We start from the raw sequence: 3860 nt of genomic DNA, 5'->3' as shown, positions 1-3860 counted from the left end.
GTTCGCGAAACGCCGTTACTTGAAACGGTCGTTTCTCCTAAACCGTGCATCGGAATCGAACGAACTACATATCAAAACGAAGCTCGTAACATGAGCTATCTAAACATGGCAGTGGTCATAATCTAGCAGGGGGTTCTCGGGTCCTAATGCTATGCACAAAAACAGTCCAAAGAAAATCGGACGTTACGACGGCTATGTTTACGCGATTTCCAATTTTTAAACCATCCACAATCAACCCAAATCAACCTCAAATCCAACATACAACCAACATCCATCCTTATCACATCATAACAACCCCAACCAATCCAATTTAATCATTTATACTTATGCTTAAACTTAACTTTAATCATGCTTAAGTTCTTTTAAATCAAAACCACAACAATTACCATTCCATTTCACTACCATACCAAATCTCAAACTCTAAATCATAACAACAAGCTACAATAACATCCTACTCATCAAAATCACCTTATAATATATATGAACCTAGGGTTTGGAAATGGTATACCTTCCTTGAAGTGGTGGGTGGAGCTAGGAAGCCTTAAGAAGCTTGGAGAAGTTTTAAGAAAGCTTGGATCTTCAAGAAAACAAGACAAACTTCAAGTTAAAAATCTTGAAAACACTATTCATTGTCTTCTTCATTGATTAAATGAAGAAGTTAGAGAAAGAATTAATGGCTTAAACTCATGATATAGCCATAACTAAGCATGAAGATGATTAGGGAATTTTCTTACCAATTTAGGAAGCTTTGATCTTTGATTTTGAAAAATCTATGCCTTGAAAATGCTAAAAAGCCGAGAGCAAGATGAACTCATGCCTTGGTTGTTTTTGATTTTTTGATGAAATGATTTTGCTAGCTTGGTTGGCTTGGTTTTTTTGTATTTGATTTAGCAAATTACTACCTTGCCCTTGAATTTGTGTGGTTCTTATTCAACCACACCTCCTTCCTTCCCATGTCATGCTTACCTCATCCTCATGATGTCATCCTTCCTTCCTTGTCTTCTTTCTATTGGTTGGATGACATCATTCCCATTAATCCCTTTGATTAACTTCCTAATCGCTTGCCTAATGACCGCTGATCTGTTATACGGTTCGCTTAACTTTCGTTCTCGTTTATCGTTTGAAGGATCATACCCGGGATCTTATTACTTAGGTTCCCTTAACCTTTCTCAATACATTATATTCCTTTTTATGATCCTTTATTATAATCCTTTAATTTAAATCCTTTTTATCCTGTTACCTTATACTCAATTCTCTCCGTATCTTGTGGATTTCCGGGAAAAATCAAAGTGTTCGGAATTGGATTCTGACGATCTTTACATACACTTATATTCCATATAAAGTACTAATAAAATCCCATAAGATCAATAACAGGACCCCTACATAGCGTGGCATGAAAAGTTTTCTCGTTCAGCAAAACACTATTCATAAGGGTTTCAAAATTTCTCAAGAATTGGGGTTATTACAACTACATACATGACTGTTTACATGAATGAACAAAAAAAAGTTATAAAGGGTATGTCCTAATAAGATTTTATTAGTAAAGTAAAACTATTACCTCCAAGGCAAACACCAAAGTAGTTTTTCTTCTTGATGTCGTCGATAATTTGATCAAGTTTTAATTTGAACACACGTGCAATGACATCTGGAGAATTATGTGGGGAACAATGAGGTATATATTTCATCATTTGAATGATTTCATCCCAAAGAGGATTTGTAGTCATCGTAAGAAAAATATCTGGATGACCGATGTATCGACAAACTGCCAATGCATCCTGGAAATTTTGTTGCATGTATCTTCGAGAACCAACAAATCCAGCTGGTAAGATGAAACTTTTCCCCAAATTATTAGCATCATAATTCCCTCTATGTAAAGAGTCACGTATATTGGTATAAAGATCACTCCGGAGAGTTGTCTGGTTTGTACGAAACCACCATAAACGTGCTTGCTCTATGGTCGAGAATGCATCAACGATATACTGTTGGTAAAGGCGTCCACCAAGACGTGGAGTGATTCCTGCATGATACATTTTAACTTATTATTAGAATTACTAACAATTTGGTCAAAATAATTTAATTTTAAACCTGCGCAACATATTTCATTATGAGGAAAGATACATACCTTCATTGGTTCGAACTTGAAATTTATATGAATAATACTCCTTCTGTGATATCATCTCCCTTTGCTTATTTGAACCTTTTTCTGCTTTCCCAAATGGAATCTTTTTATGAAAGCCGTCACCACCATGAGGAAATAGAAGCGGATATTGTAGTGCCATTAATTTGGGATGAATATCAGAGATCCTTTCCAGACCTTTAATTTTGGAATGTATAATAATATCACGTGATCCGTCTATTTCATCAACATCTCCAACCATGATGCCATCAACCTCATCTGATGTACCAACATGATTCTCACGATCGCTGTCAGCCCGAGAGACCTTTAAGATAATTTCCAAATCACGAACACCTTCATTCTCAAAACGGTCACGTGCCAAACGAAACTCTTTTACCAATTCATTGGTTTCATCCAACATCTTTATCAAACCCTCAACTATTTCTGCATCAATGGTATCACCGTCAGCAACATTTACCCATTCCAGACGATTATTAACTTCATTCGCAGTGTCATATATATATAGCTGACATAACTTGGGATCATCACCCTTGGGTGGTATAAGTGAACCAAACAAATGATGATTTTGTCTGTTTAAACGATAGACGTAAGGAGCACCTCCATTGTTGACTGAGTTATCAACTTTACCACCAGTTGAAGTGAAAGCAAATATACTATTGAATAAACATATCCCATCAGTATATTGCTTCGATTTGTCCTTATCAGTAAGCAGCTGCCAAATGAAAGATGGAATGGGTGGCTTCTTCGGCAGTTAAATCTGACCCTTCGCACAACAAATAGAAAATACAGGTATGCCATTCTTTACACCTTTGTTTGCTCGTTCTTCTTTCCACATCCATGCATGACAATGTGAACACTGAACATCAGGAGAACCTAATAAAGCATATTCTTCAACCACTGCAACAAAAAAGCAAATCATACTTAAAATTATACTATCAAACTAACACTAAACACAACATCTGAAATAATTTATTATACTAAAATAATAAACATTCTACTATTACTAAAACACTAACCATTCTGAGGTGTCATATAGTCATCATTATTCAAATCAACAGTGAAGTCTTCATCTTCGAATGAAATGTCACTGTTCTCATGCTGGAAATCATAAAAACAGGCATCCTCTGAAAGGTAACATGTTTTAATAATAAGAGAACTTTGAACTAAATAATCCACAAAGTTATACAAATCCTTATGTTGCATACCTATATCATATGTGTCATTCGTACTTGGCTTGTTTTGCGACATATAAAAATCAATATTGTTCACAGGCATAACATAGTCATCATTCATTGACCTTTTTCCTTGAGCTTTAGTAACTACACATTACAATTATATACATTTGATTGTATGATTGAAATGACATGTAATAATTTCAATAAAAATCATTATACTGACCTTCATAGTTAACATTTACATTTTTGGAACCCTTGATTGCTTTCTCCTTTTCGGTGCAGTGGTTGGTGTTTCATTGTCATTTTGAAAGGGTACATTTGGAGAATGGTGTGTTTGTGATGTGTACTGAAATTTCTTCGAAGGCAGAGTATTTACAGATAATGGAGACAGCGGCTGCCTTTTCTTTGCAATTTCAGGGCATGGTGTCGATACATGAAATGTTTCAGGGTTCCTAGGACAATTATCATCTTTAAAGACATCTGCAATTCACATAACAAATTAATGACTATTAACAATGTCTACCTTTTATGTTACAGTTATAAGAAAC

The 3860-nt window shown here is 35.1% G+C and overlaps 1 protein-coding gene across 1 annotated transcript; it reads right to left on the bottom strand.

The window, feature by feature from the left end:
• Nucleotides 1–1523: 1523 nt before the first annotated feature.
• On the bottom strand, nucleotides 1524–3430 carry LOC141690835 (uncharacterized). Its single transcript, XM_074495596.1, has 5 exons — nucleotides 3343–3430; nucleotides 3154–3261; nucleotides 2925–3034; nucleotides 2123–2849; nucleotides 1524–2017 (listed from the first exon to the last, which is right to left on the bottom strand). The coding sequence occupies exons 1-5, from the start codon at nucleotides 3428–3430 to the stop codon at nucleotides 1524–1526; spliced, it is 1527 nt and encodes a 508-aa protein (XP_074351697.1).
• Nucleotides 3431–3860: the final 430 nt, after the last annotated feature.

The sequence above is a fragment of the Apium graveolens genome, chromosome 10 (genome assembly GCF_009905375.1).
Source record: "Apium graveolens cultivar Ventura chromosome 10, ASM990537v1, whole genome shotgun sequence".
Lineage (NCBI taxonomy): Eukaryota > Viridiplantae > Streptophyta > Magnoliopsida > Apiales > Apiaceae > Apium > Apium graveolens.
Note: the sequence above shows the minus strand (reverse complement) of the source record. Positions and strands in the feature narration are given on the sequence as shown.

Coding starts and splice junctions, on each gene's coding strand:
- LOC141690835 (XM_074495596.1), bottom strand. CDS start 3,430: ATGAATGATGACTATGTTATGCCTGTGAACAATATTGATTTTTATATG. Junction 2,850..2,924: donor GTGTAAAGAATGGCATACCT/GTATTTTCTATT, acceptor TTCATTTGGCAG/CTGCTTACTGATAAGGACAA. Junction 2,018..2,122: donor TCAAGTTCGAACCAATGAAG/GTATGTATCTTT, acceptor TGTATCATGCAG/GAATCACTCCACGTCTTGGT.